Source organism: Rana temporaria, chromosome 1, assembly GCF_905171775.1.
Source record: "Rana temporaria chromosome 1, aRanTem1.1, whole genome shotgun sequence".
Lineage (NCBI taxonomy): Eukaryota > Metazoa > Chordata > Amphibia > Anura > Ranidae > Rana > Rana temporaria.
This window is the reverse complement of record NC_053489.1, coordinates 55758571-55783464: the sequence shown is the minus strand read 5'-3', so window position 1 is coordinate 55783464 and position 24894 is coordinate 55758571. Positions and strand designations below refer to the sequence as shown.

Genomic DNA, 24894 nt, shown 5'->3' with positions numbered 1-24894 from the left:
CGTAGATATATACGTCGGCAGAATGGCACGGGCAGGCAAAGCAACGTACCTGTACATTGCTTTGAATCTGTTGCCTAGCGGGACCCGCAGACTTGATGTCCACCGGTATCCCGTGATCGTGTCACAGAGCTGCAGAACAAGGCATTTCCCTGTTCTGCCTAGTGACAGGACAGTGATCTACTGCTCCCTGTCATCAGGAGCAGTGATCTCTGTCATGTCAGTTGTAGCCCAGCCCCCCTCACAGTTAGAATCACTCCCTAGGACACACTTAACCCCTTCCTCGCCCCTAGTGTTAACCCCTTCCCTGCCAGTGTCATTTAAATTTAGCATTTTGCATTTTGCACTGATCGCTGTATAAATGACAATGGTCCCAAAAGTGTCCGATGTAATATCACAGTCACGATAAAAATTGCAAATCACCGCCATTAATAGTAAAAAAATAAAAATAATAAAAATGCCATAAAACTATCACCTATTTTGTAGACGCTATGGGCCAGATTCACATAGAAATGCCCAGGCGCAGCGAATCAGAGATACGCTACACCGCCGTATCTTACCTGGCTCTAAGTCGAATCCAGGAAGATTTTGCGCCATAAGTTACGGCGGCGTAGTGTATCTCTCGGCGCGTAATTCAAATCGGCGGGTAGGGGGCGTGATTCATTTAAATGAAGCGCGTCCCCCGCGCCGTTTGAACTGCGCATGCTCCGTTTCGAAATTTCCCGCCGTGCTTTGCGCACCGGCGTCATTTTTTGAACTTAGACGTGAGTTACGTCCTTTCCTATTCACGGACGAAAAAAAAAAATTCAAAATTCGACGCGGGAACGACTGCCATACTTTAACATGGCAAGTCTATCTATACACCACAAAATAGCAGCTTTAACTATATGCCGGGAAAAGCCGACTAGCGACGACGTAAGAGAATGTGCGGGCGTACCTCCGTGACCTAATTAGCATGCCTGACGCGGAAAACGATGCAAACTCCACCCAGCGGGCGCCGAAGTATTGCACCGACGATCCGAAGGCGTACAAAGCCGTACGCCTGTCGGATCGAAGCCAGAAGCCGTTGTATCTTGGTTTGAGGATTCAAACTAAAGATACGACGCGGCAAATTTGAAAGTACGCCGGAGTATCAGTAGATATGCCGGCGTACTTTCTCTGTGAATCTGGCCCAATAACTTTTGCGCAAACCAATCAATATATGCTTGTTTTTTTGGGGGGGTTTTTTTTACCAAAAATATGTAGAAGAATACGTATCGGCTTAAACTAAGGAAAAAAAAATATTTTACATATTTTTTGGGGATATTTATTATAGAAAAAAGTAAAAAATACAGCTTTTTTTCAAAATTGTCGCCCTTTTTTTGTTTATAGCACAAAAAATAGAAACCACAGAGGTTATAGAAAGCTCTATTTGTAGGAAAAAAAGGATGTCAACTCTGTTTGGGTGCAACGTCGCACGACCGCACAATTGCCAGTTAACTGGTCGCCGACCAGCCGCCGTCGTTTTACGGCGGCAGGTCGGCTCCCCTGCGCGAGAGCACGTAGCTATACGTCGCTTCCTGAAGCGGCCACTAGGGGACGTCCCTGACTCCCGTGCGCATGCCCGGTGGGCGCGATCGCCGCCGGGCACCTGCGATTGCTCGTTACAGAGCAGGGACCGGGAGCTGTGTGTGTAAACACACAGCTCCCGGTCTTGTCAGGGGAGAAATGCCTGACCATCTGTTCATACAATGTATGAACAGCGATCAGTCATTTCCCCTAGTGAGGCCACCCCCCCTACAGTTAGAACACACCCAGGGAACATACTTAACCCCTTCCCCCTAGTGGTTAACCCCTTCACTGCCAGTGGCATTTTTATAGTAATCAATGCATTTTTATAGCACTGATCGCTATAAAAATGCCAATGGTCCCAAAAATGTGTCAAAAGTGTCCGAAGTGTCCGCCATAATGTTGCAGTACCGGAAAAAAATTACTAGTAAAAAAAAAATATTAATAAAAATGCCATAAAAATACCCCCTATTTTGTAAACGCTATAACTTTTGCGCAAACCAATCAATAAACGTTTATTGCAAAAAAATGTAACTAAAAATATGTAGAAGAATACGTCTCGGCCTAAACTGAGGAAACAAATAGTTTTTTTATATATTTTTGGGGGATATTTATTATAGCAACAAGTAAAAAATATTCATTTTTTTTCAAAATTGTCGCTCTATTTTTGTTTATAGTGCAAAAACTAAAAACCAGAGGGGTGATCAAATACCACCAAAAGAAAGCACTATTTGTGGGGAAAAAAGGACGCCAATTTTGTTTGGGAGCCACGTCGCATGACCGCGCAATTGTCAGTTAAAGCGACGCAGTGCCGAATCGCAAAAAGTGCTCTGGTCTTTGACCAGCAATATGGTCCGGGGGTTAAGTGGTCAAAGCGACGCAGTCAGGCCTTCAATGCTGCCCCCGCCTGCGCAGTACAGGGGGGATATTATCCGCCGGGGACTTTTTCAGCAGGACACTGCTGCCGAATATGACATTGAGAACTGGGGGGGTGCTCACCACCTCTTCCCTCAGTTTTCTCTCCTCTCACCATCCGTGACATGACAGGGGGGAACTCCCGAAATGAAAGTGAAAGTGGTGAAAGTGTCCTCTCCTCTCAGCCACAGTGCTGCCCCGGCACCCACTGCCTCCCCGAGGCCTGGCCTTGTTGGCCTTGTCTGGAATCCGGCCCTGGACGCAGTGCCGAATCGCAAAAAATGGCCCGGTCATTGGACAGCCAATTCTTCCGGGGTTGAAGTGGTTAAAATCCTAGAGCAAGGTTATGGAAGGATTCCCAAGACCACTAAGAGAAGGGGATATGGAAAAGTATAAATGCTCTCATTATCTCTCACATTCTTGGAGAGACATCCAAATGTCTCTGTCCAGCCCAATAGTAGCTAAGCATTATTTTCCCGGTCATCACAGAATCTCTATAGACCCTTATCACCCCTCAGCAGAAAGGCCCTGCTCCTCTTATCCTAATGCCGCTAATCTAGTTCCTGACAGATGTCCGTTACTGGTATTAACACCTGAAGCCAATCCGTAGATTCCCAATACCACATGTAGTGCTCTGGGTAATACAAATCAATCTCTCTGACCTTCTGCCATTTTTATGTTATTAGAGTTGGAGATTATCACTCATTAAAGTGCAGTTCAGTAATACATAGCACAGTAAAAAAAACATATTTTTGGTTTACAAACGGTTTATTGAAAAATAAGTCTCAATATAATTTAACTGCACAATTGTATGAGGTACATACATAAAGACGGGAGCAGAAAATATCAGCATAATGTATAAGTAGCAATGAAATGAGAGGGAGGGGTGCATACAGTGGGATGTATAATTGAATTATTTAGGACATTATATAGGTATAAAGACCTTGTGGATTTGTTTATTGAAACAAAAAATCAACAGTATCATATTGTAGTTCAATGAACCAACAGAGATAGATCCCAAGGTTTCAAATTTTTATCATATGAGTCCATAGTATTGAATAAAGTGTGATGAATATGTTCTGATTGATGGCCAGCATGTGATTCATACTTTGAGACCATGGCACAGGAACGCCAGTTAACCTCCCTGGCGGTATGATTCTGTCTGGAATTACGTACCAAAAGCGGTACAATTATTTTGCAAGGAAATTTGGCGTTTTATACTGTAGGCCTGTAATTTTTAGGAATAACTCACTTAAATCTGACCAAACAAGAGTCTAGTAGGCATCCGGGTATGACATTTTTAAAAAAAACTAAATTATAAATTATAATATAATAAATAATTATAAATAATTATAAAAAATAATAATATAATTATAATAAAAATTATTCAATAATGTAATCAACTCAAAATCACTGAAATTTGCTCAGTTGCAGAATTGTCGCTGTCATTATTTATTTATTTTTATGACGAATTTCCCCACAAATCGCTATCGCACATTTCTGCAAGTGATTATAATTTATTGTCGCTGTTTTCTAGCTGATCTAAAACCATTTTTGACATAAAGGGACACTTTTGGACAATCTACAGTTTGCAGACAGAAAGAAAAGTTTTTATTATATAAAAGTACATGTAGGGCACTGGGCAGACCACTAGGGACAAGGGGGGGGTGTATTTGTTACATACAGTACTGTAATCTATAAGATTACAGTATACTGTATGTATTGTGTTTGTTTACTTTTTTGAATTTGGCGCCGTTCTCCGTCCCCGTGCGTCGTAACGTCGCAGGGAACGGAGATCGGCGGCACACGGGAGACTGTGAATCGAGCGAGGAGGACCCGCTCGCTCACACAGCGGGGTGGCATCGCTGGATCCAGGGACAAGGTGAGTAACTTGCCTGTGGATCCAGCGAGAATGTAAGCCGCGCCGCTGCACACTCTGCACGTCCAGCCCGAGCGTGACTCAGGGTTACCGATCCTAACATTGAAAACCAACCCCGAGTCACGCTCGGGTTTACCGCCAAGGGGGTTAAGAGCTATAGCCCAGTGTATTGAGCTGAACAATGTGTGTATTAGCCTGGAATGTGCTATAGAGATATCTGGAATAGGATAGAAAAGGAGGCACAATTTAGATGTCAGTTCAATTCTTCTACCTATTATTTGTTCTATTTTGCTTTTAGCTTGTTGCCATGTAGTTTTAAGGTGTGTACAATCCCAGAATGTGTGTATAAGGGAACCCTGTACTGGGCATCCTCTAAAGCATAGGGGAGACATAGTTGGATAGAATGAGTTAATTCTGTCTGGGGCGAGGTACCACCTATACTGAAGTTTGATGTCTGATTCCCTGATGAATGAATGAATGAAAACTTATATAGCGCAACACATGCAAACTTAACCGCCTCTGGGCGCTTGTTGTTCCTGTCTCCTTTGGTATCAAAAGAGATGAGTCTTGATCTTTCTCCTGAACGCCAAGTGGTTCTCCTCCAACCGAATGCTGGTTGGTAAAGCGTTCTATAGTCTAGGCCCTTGGGCCGCGAATCTCCTTTCTCCTTTGGACTTGTAGTTGGCTTTCGGTATCTGGAGGAGATTTTGATTGGTGGATCGCAGAACATCGATTGGGATTATGAGCTTTTATTTTTTCGCATAGATAATGGGGAGCATTCCCATAGATACATCTATGCGTTAGACAGAGTGCTTTAAAAGTGATTCTGTCTTTTACTGGTAACCAGTGAAGGGTTCTTAGTGAAGGTGAGATTGATTCCCAAGGTTTTTTCCCAGTCACAAGTCTAGCGGCCGTATTTTGAATGACTTGTAGACTGATGGAGGCTGTCTTGGTACATTTTCGTAAATTGTTAAATTATAATGTGCCATTGTTCTATCGATAAGGATTAGTTAAAATCAGATTCCCACTTTAACATTTGACGTATTTCATCTGGTGTGTTGTGTTCATTTAGGCTTTTATAAATTCTGGATATTAAACCCCTATCGCGAGGCAAAGTAAGACAAATTTGTTCAAAGATTGTGAATGGGGTTTGGAGGATAAGTGAGAAATATTTTTGGTAGAAAAGCTTGATGTTGTTGTAGTCTGAGGCCTCGTACACACGACCAAGGAACTCGTCGTAAAAGAAACATCGTTTTCCTCGACGGGTTCCTTGTCAGGCTTGTCGAGAATCTTGTCAAGCTTTCTTTGCATACACACTTTCAAGACAAAATCTCGTTGTTCTCAAACGCGGTGACGTACAACACGTACAATGGCACTATAAGGGGGAAGTTTGATTCCACTGGCGCCACCCTTGGGGCTGCTTTTGCTAAACTCATGTTACTGCATGTTAAGCAAAAGATTGGTGAGAGACGATTCGCGCTTTTCAGTCTGTTACAGCGTGACGAATGTGCTATCTCCATTACAAACCCTACTTTTACAGAAGGCACGCTCCCATCTCATACTTTATTCTGAGCATGCAAGGGTTTCTAAGCATACACACAAACGTGTTTCTCGTCGTAAACCAGCCCGACGAGAAACACGATGAGGAAATTGAGACTCCCGACGAGGAAAAAGAGAACTTGTTCTTTTTCTCGTCGAGTTCCACGACAGTTTTCTCGACGAAAAACATACACACGACCGTTTTCCTCTGCAAAAAAGCTCTGCCACCAAGTTTCTTGATGGATTCTGTCGAGGAAAACGGTCGTGTGTACGAGCCCTGAGAGTTCAGTCTCTGTGAGTATATATTCTGTTCGCAAATCTGAGAATGTACGAAATATATTATTTTTTGTGAGAGATTTTAGGTTGGATAGTTTGAGGAGTTGCCATATAGTATATTGATTTGAGTTTAGGTTGGGGGGTGTAAAAAGGGGCTCCCCTATAAAAGAGGCAAGGGGAGTAATCTCAGATGAGATGTTAAATTTATGCTTTTGTCTGTGCCATAATAGTAGGTTTTGGTGTACTACTTTGTTGAGATGGCCAATTCTTTGAGTTTTGTTGGATTTGGACCAGGGAAGGCCCTGAAGGTGGTACGGTAGGACAGATTATTCCTCAAATAATAGCCAAGGTTTATGGCTGGACGGTGCATACCATTGTGCGAGTTGTGTATATCTAGCTGAAAGATAATACAGCCATAGGTTGGGTATACTCAGTCCTCCCTTTGATTGAGGTCTGAACATCAATGTATATCCAAATCTAGATTTTTTATTTTGCCATTTGAACTTGTATAGAATCTCTGTATAGAATCTAGGGTGTTTTTAGGTACCAAGAGAGGAAGTGCCCTAAAGAAGAACAGTCGTTTTGGTAGTATAAACATTTTTGTAGCAACTATCCTACCCGTAAACTAAATATGGTACGTTGACCATGATTTGATTTAGTTTGGTATAGGGTGTTGTAAAATGGGGTGATATGGATACCTACATATCTAAAAGAGTCTGAACATCATTGAAAAGGAAATGTCTCTTTTAATATAGCCGCCAAATCAGGGGGGCAGTTAATTGGAAGGGCTGAACATTTAGATAAGTTTATACTTAAACCTGTGAGGTCATGGAATATATCCAAAGTTTTGATAAGGTTTGGTAGTGAAATTAAAGGTTCAGTAAAGGACAAGAGAACATTGTCTGCATACAGGCTTAGCACGTTAAATTTTTGAAAGCAGAGGTTCATTACAATAAAATGGTGGCAGTTGAAATTTTTTATATCGTGTGTTATTTGTGCAACTGTTTATCAAATGCATATTTTCTGGAAAAGTACCCTTTAATTAATTTTAGTGCAAACACAATATAATTATATATTACTTTCTTTTGTTAAAGTATAAAAGATGTCTCGAGTAAGAAGATACCAAACATGTCCAGCCCTAAAACCCCCAAATCTCTATAGATAATGAATTAAAAGCCTTTACAGGCTATCAGTCTAGAGTTAAAGTGGTGGTAAAAGCCTTTTGTTAACGGGGTTGTAAAGGTACAATTTTTTTTCTCCTAAATAGCTTCCTTTACCTTAGTGCAGTCCTCCTTCACTTACCTCATCGTTCGATTTTGCTTTTAAATGTCCTTATTTCTTCTGAGAAATCCTCACTTCCTGTTCTTCTGTCTGTAGCTCCACACAGTAATGCAAGGCTTTCTCTCTGGTGTGGAGTGTCGTGCTCGCCCCCTCCCTTGGACTACGGAGAGTCAGGACGCCCACTAACACACAGCTCTTTTCTCTATCTGCAACGTAGAGAGCGTCCTGACTCTCCTGTGAATAAACTCAGTGAAGAAAATTAGGGCACCGTCTACCGCCCAAAAATACCAAAAATATTGACTCCAGGCACTTCCGCTAGCGACAGTCAATACAGAAATTAGAACCATGAATGGCAAATTTCACTCTTCAGACTGTTGAATAGTTTCAGGCCACACAAAATACCTTTCCTGTTGAGCCATCAGACCTCCTGCAATATCCTGCAGCAGCAGCTTGCTTCTACCCAGCTCCTCCAGTACACTCTTCAGGAGCAAAGTTGTTGGTGCTTCAGCAAGGCTCCAGGTTCACTTCTCCTGGATGTAACTTCCAGCAAGACAGTGCAAGCCCCTTGGGCCCCAGACTCACTCTTGACTTTATCCTCCCTATGCCAACAGGTCTCCAACACTCTCCTGGCAAGGGCAAGGGCAAAACCCTTTTTGGATGGTCAATCCAAACATTTTGGCGGGAATCACACTAGTGTGGTGCAAATTTCAGCTCTCTTATCTCTGCAGAGAGATAAGAGAAGTGTTCAGCAGATTAGCAACGTTTTAGATGCGAATTTGGAGACCTGGGAGAAGTTACGGGTGAGAGGAGAGTGGGGGAGAAGTGTATTGAGCTGAATGAGAGAAATTCCTGAAGAGAACTGAACACATCTGCGAATCAGCTGCGTACCCATAGAAGATAATGGGCTTGAATTCGCACCTGAGCCGTACCGCAATGCCTAAAAGACGCACACGGTTTTACTGCAATGCGCAGTGCGAATGCATCGCACATATGTGAACCAGCCTCATTGAAAACAATGTATTTATAAATGTTCTGCATATTAGATGTGGTTTAAGCCGCACTCAATTCGCATAGGTGTGAACCTGGCCTTATACACTCCCTAACAATGTGCTACTGACAATAAACCTCTTATTGGTTGGCCAAGGAGACATAAATATAACTCAGATTTATTCTATCCTCTTTCTCTATTGCCAGGGACACTCCCCAACGGCAGGCATAAGCAAACAATATTCTTGCTTTGTGAAAATTCAATAAAGGCAAAAACAAATACAATAATGAAGCCATTAACAGTTCAGAGCTCATGCTGATTGCTGACCACAGCTTAGCAAAAACACTAAATTTATGCTAGCGATACTCCTGTTTAGGGTAGGGTCTCAATACTTCCTAAATATAAATTCTCCATATTTCAGCAGTGCTGCTAGAGCAACTGTATGTGCTGAGAACCTTGCAAATGTAAGTATGAGCATAATACCATTAATTAGTACCACCGCTGGCTCTTTGTCTATGAGAGGAGTGAGAGTCTTTGTATATGCCGGGAGAGAGCACCAAAGTTACATACAGATGCTCTCAGGAGTGTCAGAGATAGAGGGATGGCAGCAGTAGTAACTGCAAGCATGGCGGCTGTTATAAATTATGGGGCCCCATACAGCCTACTTGACAGGCAGTGGCTGCTGGTGCTCAGATTTTTTTGGGGGATGCAAACTGAAAAATTAAACTGTTATGCCCTGTACACACGATCGGATATCTAATGGAATCTTATCCGATGGATTTTTTCGTCGGATATCCGATGAAGCTGACTTTCATCAGTCTTACCTACACACCATCGGTCAAAAATCCGACCGTGTCCAACGTGGTGATGTAAAACACTACGACATGCTGAGAAAAATGAAGTTCAATGCTTCTGAGCATGCGTCGACTTGATTCTGAGCATGCGTGGATTTTTCTCAGATGGACTTCCACACAGACGATTGTTTTTTTCTATCAGTTTTTTATCCATAGGAAAATTTTAAAACATGTTCTATTTTTTTTCACTGATGAAAAACAAACGATGGGGCCCACACACGATCGGTTTGTCCGATGAAAACAGTCCATCGGTCCGTTTTCATCAGACAAACAGATCGTGTGTACAGGGCTTTAGTAATACAGGACTGTAAATTGACATTTATCAGGTGATTATGTATCATTACTGCTAGATAAGACTGTGCCCATCTTATGCAGCCTCAATATGCCCATCAATTTAAGTCTCACCGTGCCCATCATATGCAGCCTTACTGTACCCATCAGAGTCCCCCTTTACATTAGATGTCACCATCAGAGTCCCCCTTTACATTAGATGTCACCATCAAAGTCCCCCTTTACATTATATGTCATCATCAGAGTCCCCCTTTACATTATATGTCATCATCAGAGTCCTCCTTTAGATTAGATGTCACCATTGGAGTCCCCCTTTACATTAGATGTCATCATCAGAGTCCTCCTTTACATTAGATGTCATCATCAGAGTCCTCCTTTACATTAGATGTCATCATCAGAGTCCTCCTTTACATTAGATGTCATCATCAGAGTCCCCCTTTACATTTGATTTCACCCTCAGAGCCCCCCTTTACATTAACTGTCACCATCAGAGTTCTCCTTTAGATGACACCATCAGAGTCCCCCTGTACATTAGTTGTCACTATCAGAGCCCCCCTTTACATTAAATGCCACCCTCAGAGTCTGGGGACACTGTCGGAAGTTTATGTTGATTCAAAATGCGTCCCCGATCAAAAACATTTCCTGCTAAAAGTTGTAATTTTCAGCCAATGCATCTCCAGGAATTTCCCAGATAGATCTGGCAGAAAATCTAGGTTGATACAGATAGAGGACAGTGTCCCTGGAATTGAAGAAATCAATGTAACCTTGCATGCATTGTGAAAGATTTTGCCACATGTTAAATATTATAGGAAAGGAACTGGAGGTAGCAACTCCAATATGGAGGTGCCCCATATGTTTATGTGTTTTAATGTTTAAAAGGGCCAAAGATTTAATTATTGAAAGTACCTAATGTATGATCTTTTGTCATCCCATAAAGTTATTAGCTTAGTTAAAGTGGAGGTTCACCCTATAAAAAAATTCTAACAGTACATCCAGCACCGTGCTGCATATAAAATGACACTGACCTTTATTTTTTTTTCCCCGTAGATATCGTTTAGCCGTGGAATTCACCGCGGCTTCCGGGTAGGGAATCCCGCGGGAGTGGGCGTTCCTATTGACATGCCAATCAATTGGCATGCTAAACGACGACGCACACATCGCGTCACGACTTCCCGAAGGAAGCTCGGGTCGGCTTGGCTCTATTCGGCGCCTGCGCACCGGCGCCGAATAGAGCCGAGCCGACCCGAGCTTCTTTCGGAAGCCGCGGTGAATTCTACAGCTAAACGATATCTACGGGGGAAAAAAATAAAGGTCAGTGTCATTTTATATGCAGCACGGTGCTGGATGTAGTGTTAGAATTTTTTTATAGGGTGAACCTCCACTTTAAGTATAGTTATGCATAGTCAAAACTTTTTTTTTTTTTACTTTAGGGAAACCCTTAAAAATATTTTCAGGTCTTGGTGAACCCTTATTAAACCAATAATTGGGGGTTAATGGAAAAAATGGTCATTACATTGGTGGTACGTAGGAATAATGCAACCCTTTCCTTAGTGGTCAGTATGCCACCCTTAAAGACAGCTAGATATGATCATTTGTGTTTTTCTGCTCGCACAGTGCACATATCCTCATCCTCCTAAACATCTGATTTATTTGAAAGAAAGAACTGAATCAGGGGTCAAGTCCTGGGGAAAAAAGTGTGGGAACTCCCACCCAAGATCCACTCCCCCACCAAAAAAAGAAGCAAGTTCTTTCTAAATCCCGCGATAACTCACGGCAGACCTCTGCAATGTCTCCTGGGAACAATGACAAAAGCTCCAAGGAGACATTGTGGCATCGAGGAAGTGACGGAATACCCGCACACCACCCGATGAATCCATATACAGGAAGTGGCCAGTAACATAAAGGATTACTAAGGTTCGCCTGCCCCTGACAGTGACTCGAGCTGGGCATCGCCGCTTAGTGAAGGATTGGCTCCGGCGGCTCGGCTGCTCTCGGCTGCTCTCGGCTGCTCTAGTCCTGCAAAGGGAACTGAGTTCCTGCTGTGAAAAAAGTGCAGGAACTCCATTCCCACACGTTCCCGCAGGACTTGAGCCCTGAACTGAATAATATAAAAAATATTCCTAGCAGCAAACATTCAGTCTTTTTACAAACTTCCAGCACTACTTACAAAAGAGAAAATCTTCCATAATAAGATAATCCTAAAACACTATGTAACATTTTAGAATTTTTGATGAAATGTCACAGCTCTGTTTAGACTCATGAAAATGTTAGCATTGGTTTTTGCTCACAGTATCCCTAGAGGCTTTAATATTTTAAGAGAGGGAAAAGTCTTCTCTGCAAAAGTTTAGTTAAATACTAGGCAGAATTTGTTCACTACTCTTAGGTGAGATGTATTGATAGCTGGAACCATAAAGAAAGAGAAAACTGCAAGTTGAGAAAAATGACTCTGAATTTTAATAAAGTGCAGATCCATCCAAAGTGATAATTTTAAGCTTTAATTTTTAATCTTATTTTTTTAAAATGATATTTTAAATGTAGCGTGCTGGGCTAAAGAAACCATGCACCTGGCAACTTACAGGAATTGGATTTTCTGACAGGGAGATCTCATTGTTGTAATTTTTCAACTCTGATCCTGTCCACCTGGAAATGTAGAATGTACCCACATATGTTTACATGTCCTAACATCTTATACTGCATTTTCCATAATGTAAAATAAAGAATACAACAAGGAGTGTGGGACCCCACATAAAGGGTACAGCAGGAGTGCAGTCCAAGGACAGAGATCCCACCAATAGGGTCCATGAGATTAAAGAAACAGTCAGATGGTTTCACTTTTCAGCATCTACCAAAAACTGAAATACCAGTATTGGGTGACTAACTCTCTGTTGTGCTTTTGGTTAGTTCTACTTATTTTATATTTCTATGTGTTGACATTATTATTGTTTAACCACTTAAGCCCCGGACCTTTAGGCAGCTAAATGCCCAGGCCAGGTTTTGCAATTCGGCACTGCGTCGCTTTAACAGACAATTGCGCGGTCGTGCGACATGGCTCCCAAACAAAATTGGCGTCCTTTTTCCCCCACAAATAGAGCTTTCTTTTGGTGGTATTTGATCACCGCTGCGGTTTTTATTTTTTGCGCTATAAACAAAAATAGAGCGACAATTTTGAAAATAATTCAATATTTTTTACTTTTTGCTATAATAAATATCACCCAAAAACATATATAACATTTTTTTTCCTCAGTTTAGGCCGATACGTATTCTTCTACCTATTTTTGGTAAAAAAAATCGCAATAGGCGTTTATCGATTGGTTTGCTCCAAATTTATAGCGTTTACAAAATAGGGGATAGTTTTATTGCATTTTTATTATTTTTATTTTTTTTTACTACTAATGGCAGCGATCAGTGATTTTTTTCGTGACTGCGACATTATGGCGGACACTTCGGACAATTTTGACACATTTTTGGGACCATTGTAATTTTCACAGCAAAAAATGCATTTAAATTGCATTGTTTATTGTGAAAATGACAGTTGCAGTTTGGGAGTTAACCACAGGGGGCGCTGTAGGAGTTAGTGTTCACTTAGTGTGTGTTTACAACTGTAGGGGGGTGTGGCTGTAGGACTGATGTCATCGATCGAGTCTCCCTATATAAGGGATCACTCGATCGATGCAGCGCCATAGTGAAGCACGGGGAAGCCGTGTTTACATACGGCTCTCCCCGTTCTTCAGCTCCGGGGAGCGATCGCGACGGAGCGGCTATAAAAACGAATAGCCGCGCCGTCGTCCCGGATCGCTCCCCGAGGGAATCCGACTGCCGCATGTAGCGGGGGAAGTCCCGATCGGACCCCCGACCCGCGGAAAGGCGGGGACGTACATGTACGCCCATCTGCCTGTACGTGCCATTCTGTGGACGTACATATACATGCGGCGGTCGGGAAGTGGTTAAAGAGACACTGTCACCTTTTCTATAACCTATAATCTATCACCTTGTCTTGGCCAAGTACCAGTATTTGTGTAAAAGCTCCCCAGCCCACTAATACTGAGGCCTCGTACACACGACCGAGAAACTCGATGGGCGAAACACATCGTTTTGCTCGTCGAGTTCCTTGTGAAGCCGTCGAGAAACTCGACAAGCCAATTTTCTCCATTCCCGTCAAGGAAATAGAGAACATGCTTTCTTTTTGGCTCGTCGAGTTTCTCGTCAGTTTCCTCGACGAAAATGTACACACGACCGGTTTCCTCGGCAAAAAAATATCTCCCAGCAAGTTTATTGCTGGTTTTTGCCGAGAAACTTGGTCGTGTGTACGAAGCCTCACTCTTGCTGCTCCTTTCCTCCTTTTTACTAGACATGTACAGAACGGAAAAAAATTGTTTAGTTTCGGGATAGATTTGTTATGTTACTAATTTCCTTTAGTTATGGAATTCATTTAGTATTGTTTAGCTTTTGGTAAAAATCATTTTGTTTTCATTAAAAATCATTTTCAACTTTTCAGAATGATTAGAATTTGGATTGGTCAAAAAACAATCGACCGATTTGAATTCTGGATGAAGAAATAGCTGGTTGTTAAGCAGCGGGCCAGGAAGTCAGCTGCCCACGTCCTTAACAACCATGACTCATCATTTGTAAGCGGGCTTCCCAACTGACAGATGAATGTAAAGAAAACAATGGCGGCAATTGCCCGGCAATAGAAAAAAGTAAAAAAAAAAATGGTGTGGGGTCCCCCCAGTCCCTACCAGGCCCTTCGGGTCTGGTATGAATTTTAAGGGGAACTCCACGCCAAAACCATACCAGGCCACATGCCCTCAACATGGGTGGGTAGATTTTGGGGGGGCCTACACCGTTTTTTAAACATTTTTCTATTGCCGGCAACTGAATTGGATTGCCAAAAATTTAAATTCCATCAACATGGGGACAAGGTGCTTTGGCAGAGCCCTCCGCCCCAAAGCACCCACCCCCCCATGTTGAGGGCATGTGGCCTGGTATGGTTCGGGGGGGGGGGGGTGCTCAGATAGCTTTCCCATTAACCCTGGAATCCATAGAGGAACCATGTTCCTCTCAACTTCCCCTCCTCCTGCGGTTGAGTGCCACCTGCAGTGGAGAAAGTAGACCTAACCTGCCTACATGCTCCCCTACAGCCTAAACTTCCGGATTTTGTTGCTGGCTGCATTGGGGGAGGAATAAACAAAGTAGTGCTGGCAAGGTAAGTGGGTGGAAGAGGGGGGCTTTACAAAGAACAGAGAATGCGCCTCGTTAATGATAACACAAAGTGTTTAATCATCTATCTATGTCCCACACATATCTCGTCCTTCCACTAGAGAGAAACTGTGATTTCAGGTCCGTTTTACCATACATTTTAAAGTAATATGTTTAAACTTACATTTTTATATCTGTGTGCATATGTATTTGTATGTATACACTTTAGTAAAACTGGAAAGTGCAAAATATGGTGAGCTGTGCATGGTAGCCAATCAGCTTCTATCTTCAGCTTGGTCAACTAAGCTTTGACAAAACAAACCTTAAAGCGGTGGTTCACCCTCAGTGACACGATTTTACCATCGAGACAGGCATTGTAGCGCGAGCTACAGTATGCCTGTCCCGATTTTTTTACCCCCGTACTCACTGTGTACTTGTACATTATAGACTTCGGCTCCCGCGGGGAATGGGCGTGCCTATGGAGAGGGAGGATGATTGACAGCCGGCCCTGGCACGTCACTCTCCACGAAGACAGCCGGAGTAGGTCTCGGCTCTTCACGGCGCCTGCGCACAGGCTATGCGCAGGCGCCGTGAAGAGCCAAGCCTATTTCGGATATTTCCGGAGAAGCGTGACGCGCCAGAGCCGGCCGTCAATCATCCTCCGTCTCCATAGGCACGCCCATTCCCCGAGGGGAGTCGGTATCTTCGATGTACGAGTACACGGTGAGTACGGGGATAAAAAAATCGGGACAGGCATACTGTAGCTCGCGCTACAATGCCTGATTTTATGGTAGAAGAATTTATTTTTTATTTTTTGGGGTTTATAGGGTGAACCCCCGCTTTAAAGCTGATTGGCTTCTATGTAGAGCTGCACCAGATTTTGCACTTTCCACTTTTTGTAAATCAACCCCAGTGTATATATTCTTTTGTTTTGCAAATAAATATTAAAACAATTACAAAGAATTCTCAGAGCATTACGGGTTATCCAACGTCAGTGAAGACGCTCCCTGTCCTTCAGCTTGCAGTGTCTGACTGAAACCTCTGATGGAGCCCTCCAGTTAGGGATGATTTGTATATTTGGGCATGTTTAACATTTATCTTGAGCTACTGTAGTCTGTAAACTACTGCATTTTTACAATAAATGAGCTAAGGATATGTAAAAAGGAGACTTAAATGGGTTGTAAAAGAAGAAGGTTTTATATCTTAATGTGTTCTATGCATTAGCAGCCGCCACAGCACCCCCTAACACTTACCTGAGCCCCATCTCTGTCCAGCGATATCCACGAGTGTCTCAGCTGTCTTTACCTTCCTGATTGGCTAAGACACAGCAGCAGCGCCATTGGCTCCCGCTGATGTCAATCAAAGTCAGCTGGCCAATCAGGGGCGAGAGGGGCCGGGGCTCCACGTCTAAATGGACACAGGAAGCTGTGACTCAGCTCGGGTGCCCCTATAGTAAGCTGCTTGCTGTGGGGGCACTGAACAGGAGGGAGGGGCCAGGAGCACATAAGAGGGACCCAAGAAGAGGAGGATCTGGGCTGCTCTGTGAAAATCCACTGCAACAGAGCAGGTAAGTATAACATGTTTATTGTTTTTATAGGAAAAAAATGAGACTTTACAATCACTGTAAGCCACTGAATGAAAGAAGACATATGATCATATAAGCTGACAATAAACTAACATATTAAACAATGTATTTAAACATTTGAATTTCTAGTCCCGACCTAAACAAATATGTACAAACCAGTCATAAATTCCTTTTAATTATTTTCTCCCTTCTCTTCACTTGGTATCTGTCAGACATGCCCTGTCTGTCCAATCCTCCAAGTAGAGGCCAGCAAATGTAGGGCAGTTTTTCCCCACTTCTAATTACTGTTCAAGTTTTGCAGAACCTCAGATTTTTACTTTTTTTTAGCAAGTTCTGCTTTGCAAGATTCAGAAACAACTTTGCACCTTGTCAGACAGCTCCACAGGCTTTCTAGTTCACAAGTCTAGACTTCTGACATTTCCAAAAACCTTGTCAGCTTCAATAGCTGAGAATTAGATAACTGCAAAGCTGAACCTAATCCTTCTTTTTTTTAATAGGCCCCTAATGCTAAATATTACCTTTTTGCCTAAAACAATCACATTGACCTAAAAACATTTTACCATTTAGATTATTACGCCGACCTAACTCGGAATCTGCGCCGACCTAAGTTTAAGTGTATTCTCAAACTGAGATACACTTAAACCTATCTAAGATACGACGGCTTGCGCCGTCCTATCTTAGGGTGCAATATTTAGGCTGGCCGCTAGGTGGCGCTTCCATTGCATTCGGCGTAGAATATGTAAATCACTAGATGCCTATTCACGAACGTACGTCCGCCCTTCGCAGTAAAGATACCCTGTTTCCGTAAGAGATAGGCCGCCTAAAGATAAACATGCCCCCTAGGTGGCGTAGCCAATGTTAAGTATGGCCGTTGTTCCTGCGTCGAAATTTGAAAATTTTACGCTGTTTGCGTAAGTCGGCCGTGAATAGGGCTGGACGTAATTTACGTCCACGTCGAAACCAATACGTCCTTGCGGCATACTTTGCTGCAATGCACACTGGGATATGTACACGGACGGCGCATGCGCCGTTCGTAAAAAACGTCAATCACGTCGGGTCACAGTTAATCTACATAAAACACGCCCCCCACATCCTCATTTGAATTCGGCGCGCTTACGCCGGCCTATTCACGCTACGCCGCCGTAACTTAGCAGGCAAGTTCTTTGTGAATACAGTACTTGCCTAGCTAACTTACGGCGGCGTAGTGTAAATACGATACGCTACGCCGCCGCAACGATGCGCCCGCCTACCTGAATCCAGCTATATATGTATTGGAGCCAAACTTAAAGCGGAGGTTCACCCATAGTGAACACATTTTCCCCTTAGCTTCATGCTCGTTTTGTCTAGGGGAATCGGCTATTTGTTTTAAAATATGATCCGTACTTACCCGTTTACGAGATGCATCTTCTCCGCCGCTTCCGGGTATGGGCTGCGGGACTGGGCGTTCCTTCTTGATTGACAGTCTTCCGACGGTCGCATCCATCGCATCACGATTTACCGAAAGAAGCCGAACGTCGGTGCGCAGGCGCAGTATAGAGCCGCACCGACGTTCGGCTTCTTTTGGCTACGAGTGACGCGATGGATGCGACTGTCAGAAGCCTCGCGGAAGACTGTCAATCAAGAAGGAATGCCCAGTCCCGCAGCCCATACCAGGAAGCGGCGGAGAAGATGCATCTCGAAAACGGGTAAGTACGGATCATATTTTAAAACAAATAGCCGATTCCCCTAGACAAAACGAGCATGAAGCTAAGGGGAAAATAGAAAAAAAAAACGAATTGGGTGAACTCCCGCTTTAAGCCCTGTACACACGATCGGAATTTCCGATGGAAAAAGTCAGAAGGACGTAGCTGGGCGCATGGTGCCGCTCCCATTGATTAGCCATTCAAACATGCAAATGAGGGAAATACGCCGATTCACGAACGTGCGTGTGCCGGCACATGGTACGCGAGATGCACGTAAGTTGTACGTCCGGCGTAAAGTTATTCCCCATATATGAGGTGCAACCCGGCAACAGACATGCACAGGTCTGCACCAGGGAACACAAGCCGGCGTATTGTGCGTTGGACATGTGTCTGGCTGGGCGTACGTTATGTTCACGCCGTACGTGGTGATCCGACGTAGCTTAGGCAGTTGTGCCAGCGTGGTTGTGAGCAGGCGCAGGGGGGTGCTGTGTATGCGTCCACGTCACGGCGCATGCGCAGTTCTTGATACGTACCTGTCTGCCGCTCGGCCCATCATTTGCATGGGTTCATGCCCACTTCCACCTACGCCGACGTGCGCCTTCGAAACCCACGCCATGCTGGCGCAGCGTTGGGAGCACTGGCTCCCTGATCATAGTCCCTCTGTGTATTTTCTATTAGGTTCTCTCCACTCTTCCACAAGCGCTTTGATTTTAGGAAGGGCTAGTCATTTTGTTTGCATATATAAATATATATATATATATATATATATATATATATATATATATATTTCTCGGCCCAGCGTGGGGTTTAACCGACAGTCTTCTCGCACTACAGACCACTGAATTTTTACTTTGTAAATGCTTGTGCACAGTGGAACCTTGAATTACGAGCATAATCAGTTCCAGGAGAATGCTTGTAATCCAAAGCACTCGCATATCAAAGCAAGTTTCCCCATAGAAGTCAATGGAAACAAAGATAATTTGTTCCAGATTAAAGTGGATGTAAACCCTCCACACACCCAGTGAAGTGAACAGCCTCAGATGATACACAGAGATTAACCAAATCTCCCTACATAGGATTTATATGTAAATCTGCTGTCTTCACATTTATATACTGTTTAGAATGTTCAGATTTTGTTAGGAAACTTTCTCTTCCTGGTTAACACAGAGTGTGATGTCTGGGCATACAGCCAAGATAGCTAAAATTGCTGATTGGAGGAAAGGCACACACCCCCTCTCATCATTGGCAGAGACTCTCAGAGCTGTTTTGTAATAGGAGCTGCTCTCTGCTACTCTATTTTAGCAACCTCCTTTGGCAAAAGATTCAGGCTGCTTTTGTCTAAAAAGTAAAAAAAAATGTCAGGAGTTCTCAGGCTGATAACAGAGGAACCGTTCAGAAGAGAGCTATAAGGCTTAGCTCATTGAAAAGATATAACAAAATACTGCAGATGTATGTGCCCAGCTCAAATTTCATGAATCTGGTTTACATCCACTTTAACTTCTATTGCATGCAATACCGCATATGGCCAGAGGTGGAGAGGGGGCGGCGCCGGAGGTTCCGCGTATTTCTGAGTATTTCCGAACAGCTCCGAGTGTCACCGGCGCCCCTACACCTCTGGCAAAATGCGATACTGCACACTGCAGAGGCTTGAATCCTGCTCGTTTCGCAAGACATCACTCGCAAACCGAGTCAGGATTAAAAAAAAAAATTGCTTGTATTGCGAAACTTTGTAAAATGTATTACTCGCAATCCGAGGTTCCACTGCTGGGCTGTTGCTAGGTGGCAAAAAGACCAGGGGCTTCAGCCCGAAGTCCAAGGCCGGAAACCGGGGGGAGGGGGGGGGGGGGGCCGTATCTGACGCAGGCTTTTACCTGACATGCACTGACCGACCTGACCTATATACACTGACGGTAGTGACCTACATTCATAGAATCAGTTACGCATAGATAGCCCTAAGATCCGACAGGTGTAACTGTGTTACACCGTCGGATCTTAGACTGCAATTCTAGGCCGGCCGCTAGGTGGCGATTCCATTGCGGTCGGCGTAGAATATGCAAATGACTAGTTACGCCGATTCACGAACGTCCGCTTTGCCCGTCGATCTAAATTTACGTTGTTTCCGTAGAGATGCGTCGCGTAAAACTAAGGCTGCCCTCTAGGTGGTGTAACCAATGTTAAGTATGGCAGTCGTTCCCGCGTCAAAATTTTAAATTTCACGTCGTTTGCGTAAGTCGTCCGTGAATGGCGCTGGACGCCATTTACGTTAACGTCGAAACCAATGACGTCCTTGCGACGTCATTTAGCGCAATGCACGTCGGGTAATTTTACGGACAGAGCATGCGCAGTACGCTCGGCGCGGGAACGCGCCTAATTTAAATGGTGCCCGCCCCATTTGAATTAGGCGGGCTTGCGCCGAGCGGATTTATGCTACGCAGCCGCAAGTTTACAGGTAAGTGCTTTGTGAATCAGGCACTTACGCTGTAAACCTGCGGCGGTGTAATGTAAATGGGATACGTTACGCCGCCGCAGCGTAACGTAATTCTATGTGAATCTGGCCCACTGACAATAGTGACCTATATACACTGACCTACCTACACTGACCTACATACACTGACATTTATCACTGTATAGTCAGTCTATCCGTCAGTCATCAGAGGAGGACAGGAGAGCCAAGGAGCCTGGAGGAGAGCCTGGAGAGGAGAGCCAAGGAGGGAAGGAGAGAGCCGCCCGCCTGAGCGCCAAGCGGGGATGTGGCGCGGCGGCCGCATTGTAATTCCCGTCTCCTGGAGCCTGCAGCACCTATGATGGATGTCACATGTCCCGCGGTCGCAGCATTGGACCAGGGGGACATCCATTATAGGCGTTGCGCAGGCTCCAGAAGGTGGGACCTGCTATGGCATTCGGCAGGACTCGGACGCATTTCGCCACACTCGGCCGCATTCGGCCACATTCGGCGGTGTTTGGGATCAGATCGGTCCAGGCGCTCGCCGCTCGCTCTGGGCTAACAATGGAGACCTGCCATAATGAGACTCTGGGCTTTTCTGGGTCCCATTCGGGGGTTCATCCCAGCCCCTGTCCCACTGCATATCTTTTGGTTGCTGTGGGTTGTAATATCATTGTGTGTCAGTTGTAGTAATGTGCTACTATAATAAAATATAATGTATATAATACAATATATAATGTACAGTATATGGTAATATATAGTGTATGGTATATAATAATAAATAATGTATTTATGTGTGTATGTAATGTATTTTTTTTTTTGTAGGATATTGTATTTTTGATGGATATCTTGAGATACAACTGTTTGTGCTTTTTTTTCCAGCTTTGAGTCAAAAGGTAAGCAAGACACTTCAGGGAACAACGCTGTATTAAAGCTGTCAAAAGATGATGAAGTCTGGCTGAGGATGGGGACTGGAGCTCTGCATGGAGACCACCAACGTTACTGTACCTTCTGCGGATTCCTCCTCTTTGAGACAAAATAAAAATATACTTTTGTACGATATGCATATTTTTTATTAGGTGGAATAAAACGGATGATGGTGGAAGAGAGCCCTTCATAAAAGCATAACAAAGAAACACAAATAACATTGGTAAAATTAATTGTTTCAGGAACTTCCAGTGACTGGGTTAAAATTATAGATTGTGCATTTAACAAGAGCTGGTGTGTATATTTAAAGAAAAAAAAAAATCCATCCTGCACATACCAAATGTGCCAATAACTAGGATAATTTGCCCACAGTGCTGAATTTGTATAGAACGGTCAACAAACCAATGGCTATTAGTATTAGCTCCTTTTACCTAAAGTGATATTAAACCCTCAGGGCCAGATTCTCGTAGATTGGAGTAAAACTGTGCGGGCATAGCGTATCTCGTTTACGCTACGCGGCCGCAAGTTTTACGGGCAAGTGCTTGATTCACAAAGCACTTGCCTGTAAAGTTGCGGCGGCGTAGCGTAAATCCTCTGGCGCAAGCCCGCCTAATTCAAATGATCCAGGTAGGGGGCGTGGATCATTTAAATTAGGCGCGTTCCTGCGACGATCGTACTGCGCATGCGCCGTCCCTAAAATTTCCCGACGTGCATATCGCTAAATGACGTCGCAAGGACGTTATTGGTTTCGACGTTAACGTAAATGGCGTCCAGCGCCATTCACGGACGACTTATGCAAACGACGTACATTTTTAAATTTCGACGCGGGAATGACGGCCATACTTAACATTGGTTGCCCCTCATATAGCAGGGGCAACTTTACGCGTCGAAAATGCTACAGAAACGTCGTAAATTCACTGCGTCGACCGCGCGTACGTTCTGGAATCTCGCGTAAATAGCTAATTTGCATAGACGACGGGGAAAACGACGTTGGCAACACCTAGCGGCGGGAAAAAAAATTGCATCTAATATCTGACAGCGTAAGAGCCTTACGCCTGTCAGATCTAATGGATATCTATGCGTAACTGATTCTAAGAATCAGTCGCATAGATAAGCCGGGCCAGATTAGGACTTACGACGGGCGCAAATGGCGTTGCGCCGTCATAAGCCTTTTGAGAATCTGGCCCTCAGTTTTTAAGCGCTTTCAGTAGCCGATTTAATCGCTTACTGAGTATACAGCTTCTATACCTTTTAATTATTGCCTATGTTCTGGTTTAAGCTGGTGCCATGATCACTGTCACAGGTTTCTTGTTTCAGGGTGGCTCCGTTCTCTTGCAGCATCCAATGGAGCCACCTTTGTCTGCATGGACTAGAGTTGTGTTTCCCTACACTGTATGTATCAACAGAAACACACAACCCCATAGCCTTGGTCATCCCCTCTTCCTGCACTTCCCTTTCCCCTAAGCTAAATGACTTCCTGCAGACTGCACTGTCCCCCGTTAACCCTTTCCTATGAAGGCTGAGAGTTTGAGGAAGCAGGACTAAAGCAGCAGAAGATATCAGCATTGATAGCTGTAAACGGCAAGTGCTAAAGTGATAGTGTACTTGGAAGTGTTAACTAAAAAACACTTAATTTTCCTTTCCTGACGAGCTCCATGTCAACACAGCTGGGTGAGGCCTCGCCCACCCCCTACGTAATCAGGACTTAACTATAATTTTTTTGCTCATCGCAGCCTCTGCGTTTCGTAACTATTACTACTTAACCGGGCGGGTTCTGTGCTGACATGGAGCTCGTCAGGAAAGGAAAATTACGGTAAGTATTTTAATTCAATTTTCCGTTTTCCTGATGGCTCCATGTCGGCACAACTGGGAATTAACTAGCCACACACGGGAGGGTCATGCTTGAGAAAAATGTTTTATACCATATTGGAGGCAGAATCTAGCACACTCCTGCCAAAATCTATGGTAGTCAGAGCCGCTGGCTCCACACGGTAGTGTGTCATGAAGGTATGTATAGACGTCCATGTGGCTGCCTTGCAGATCGTCTCCAAGGACACTTGCCCAGCAGGTAGAGACTCCTCTTGTGGAATGCGCTATGACCCCCTCAGGCACAGGCAACCCTTTTGCTCTTTAGGCTAGAGCTATGGTTTTAACCAGCCATGTGGCGATCACTCTACTAGAAGCCCTCAGGCCTTTCCGGCACCATTCGGGATGATGAAGAGATTGTCCGACTTCCTAAGTTCGGCTGTTGCGTCCATATAGGCTCTCAGTGAAGCTCCTACGGATTTGGATCCCGAGAGTTTCCTGCGAGAAACAATGAGAGAGTAATTTCCTGTGTCATATGAAAAATAGAGGCTACTTTCGGGACAAATCCCAGCATTGGTTTGAGTACTGCTCTATCCGGGAAGAAGGAGAGGAAGGGCTCCTTACTCCCCAGCGCGGCCATCTCGGATACCCTTCTGGCTGAGGTTACTGCCACGAGAAAGGCAGTCTTTAATATGAGATGCCACAAAGAGACTGGAGAGGCAAACGTGTCTGATGACAGAAAATCCAAGATTAAAGGTAAGTCCCACTTTGGACATCTTGACAACTTTGGTATTTTCAGGCGGATGGTTGCTCTGAAGAATTGAATCACCAATCTTTCAGCGGTCCATTGGATACCAGTTAAAGCCGAGATAGCAGACATGTGAGTCTTCAAAGTGCATGTGGAGAGACCTAGTTCAAAGCCCACTTGGAGGAACTCCAGAATGTGGAAGTCAGTGGTGAGTCAGGCAGATTGGCCCCTGCTTCAGTAGGTCTGAGGTTACTGGTAGAGGTTGTGGCTTCCTGATGCTCAATGAGCAGAGTAGAGGATACCAAGGTCTCTTTGGCCAGTCTGGAATTACTGCCAGGACAGATACCTTCTCTTGTTGTAGACTCCGCAGGATCACTGGAATCGGAGGGAAGGCATATGCTGTTCTGAAGTTCCATTCCGCTGTTAGAGCATCCACTCCTGCAGCCTGTGGGTGGCTGAACTGGATGAAAAACCATAGTAGTTTGGTGTTGATGGCGGAGGCAAATAGGTCTACTTCCGGAAGGAAGGCCCATGCCACTAGGCCTTGGAAGATCTGTGGAGACAGGGCCCATTCGTTGTTGTTCAAATCTGCTCTGGACAGGTAGTCTGCCTGAGTGTTCAGATGTCCAGGCACATATACTGCCGTTCGCAATTGTAGATTGGTATGAGCCCAGTCCATGATCGGGTTACCTCCCTCAGGAGGGTACTGCTGTGAGTGCCCCCTTGTCTGAGGACATAAGCCACTGCCGTCACATTGTCCAGTTTCAGAAGAATGGGTGCTCCCTGAACTTGATTCTTGAGGACCAGGAGGGCCTGGAAGGCTGCTCTCAACTCAAATATGTTGGAGAGTACGTTGGTCGCCTCTAAAGTCCAGCGGCCTTGGGCCCACTGGTCTTTGTATAGGGCTCCCCAGCCTGTACCGCTGGCATTCGATTGGAT

At 44.3% G+C, this 24894-nt stretch overlaps 1 protein-coding gene across 2 annotated transcripts in view; it reads left to right on the top strand.

Moving 5' to 3' along the window:
- C1QTNF3 (C1q and TNF related 3) overlaps nt 1-21536 on the top strand; it is an 89124-nt gene extending 67588 nt beyond the window's left edge. For both annotated transcript variants that reach the window (XM_040338149.1, XM_040338140.1), the window contains exon 6: nt 21357-21536. In XM_040338149.1, the coding sequence (XP_040194083.1) occupies nt 21357-21516 (160 nt within the window). In that variant the 3' untranslated portion in view covers nt 21517-21536. The remainder of the gene's footprint in view (nt 1-21356) is intronic.
- The last annotated feature ends 3358 nt before the right edge of the window (nt 21537-24894 follow it).